The sequence below is a fragment of the Entamoeba invadens genome (assembly GCF_000330505.1).
Source record: "Entamoeba invadens IP1 unplaced genomic scaffold scaff_1105074724957, whole genome shotgun sequence".
NCBI lineage: Eukaryota > Evosea > Mastigamoebida > Endamoebidae > Entamoeba > Entamoeba invadens.
The window spans coordinates 22,917-24,572 of record NW_004191594.1 but is presented as its reverse complement, the minus strand read 5'-3'; the positions used below and the strand labels follow the sequence as shown (position 1 = coordinate 24,572).

General features: G+C 34.3%; 1 protein-coding gene across 1 annotated transcript; it reads left to right on the top strand.

The window, feature by feature from the left end:
• Positions 1-340: 340 nt before the first annotated feature.
• EIN_373190 (GTPase activating protein, putative) lies at positions 341-1,312 on the top strand (the record flags this gene model as incomplete). Its single annotated transcript, XM_004182682.1, has 1 exon — positions 341-1,312. One exon carries the CDS (start codon positions 341-343, stop codon positions 1,310-1,312), a length of 972 nt encoding a protein of 323 aa, XP_004182730.1.
• Positions 1,313-1,656: the final 344 nt, after the last annotated feature.

The following is a 1,656-nucleotide window of genomic DNA, read 5'->3' as shown; positions in this document are numbered from 1 at the left end:
GAAAAAACCGGGACATATTCTTTTCACAAAAAAAGAGTTGTAAAAGAGTTTGGTTGGCTTCTTCCCAAAATAGTAGACCAAAAAGGCAATAAATATTGAATTGGATAAATCACTCAGATTATCTTATAAATGCATTTTACTTAATTATTTACTATAAATTATAATTATAAAAACCATTTATTTTAATACACGGTTTAAAAGTCTATGACATGAAACAAAAACAATAAAGAGTCACAAATTGCTTATATAAAGTCGAGATTGTTGGAAGAAATGACAAAATGAGAGAGCTATTGGAAAGAGAGAACATTTGAGGAATATTGGAAACTATGTAAAACAATAAATGGGAAACGAAGTGGCTAAGGCAAAACCATTAGCAAACCCACACACAAGTGTGCTGCTCAGCGACGCGCTTCACGTCGACAAAGAAACACTCCTTTTTAGCGACGATATTCTGGAACTCAACAAAAAGTATCGTGACGATATCTTCATCACGAACCTCCAAAACTTCAAGCTTAGTTTCAAACTCGAGCAAATATTTGAGAAGGACTTCCAGCTCAAATTCAAGCCAGAAAAGGGAACAATTGGACCAAAAGGAAAGAAGAAGATTAAAGCTTCATTAATTTTAAGACAGAAAATTAATAAGAATTTCAAAGTCAATCTCAGCGCTGAAACACAGGGACAAATATTCTTGAACGTCAGATTGAGATCAGATTCAGGAGTTTTTGGTGTCGACCCAGAAACACTGGAATGGCTCCAACATCCAACTCTTAAATTCACTCTTCCACAAATACTTATAACATTGGACGTCGCTTTTCGAGAGAAAGGTGGGTATACATCTGAAGGTGTTTTCAGACTTGCTGGAGAAGCAGGAATGGTTAAACGTTTAAAACAGTTGTTAAACAACTCAAACGGAACGATCACGAATGACATGATCGGAGCAACCGTCGACGAGATATCCAATTTGATAAAGCTGTGGTTCAGAGAGCTACCAAAGCCCATTTTGAATGTTTTATCATCAGACCAAATTTTCTACTCAACAGAACCAACGGAAAGTTACAAAGCGTTCCAAACGCTCAACGAAAGATCGCGAAATCTTCTCGGGTGGCTTTTTAATTTGATGATCGAAGTTTCCAAAAACAGAGACACAAATAAAATGACTGTTCAGAATTTGGCTATTGTGATTGCTCCAAATTTGTACGAACCAGAAACAACGGATCCAATGGAAGGACTGATGATGTCTCAAAAGGCGGTACAATTTGTCCAGAACTGTCTTGTTTACATCGAATCTAATAAAGAAGAGAAAGAGCAATAACATTTTAGTGTACAAATGTTTTTGTAAGTATGTCTTTTACCGCTTCTTTTGGTTTTTGTTTCAAACATTCAAGAAACTATATATTTACCATAATTATAGTATATTCACCAATTAGATATGATATTATTATTAATATATTACTAAACTAGATTATCTCAATTGTACTAAAGAATAATTAAAAAACTTATTAATAAACTAAACAGCGACCAGTATAGTAAATAGTAGAATGAAAACTTATAAAAGAGACAGTTATTTATTGGATGAACTTTATCGAGCTACCTGCATCAATAGAAATGCAAAACGAGGCAGCTTCGAATACAATCAGTCTAAGCACAATGCCGGAA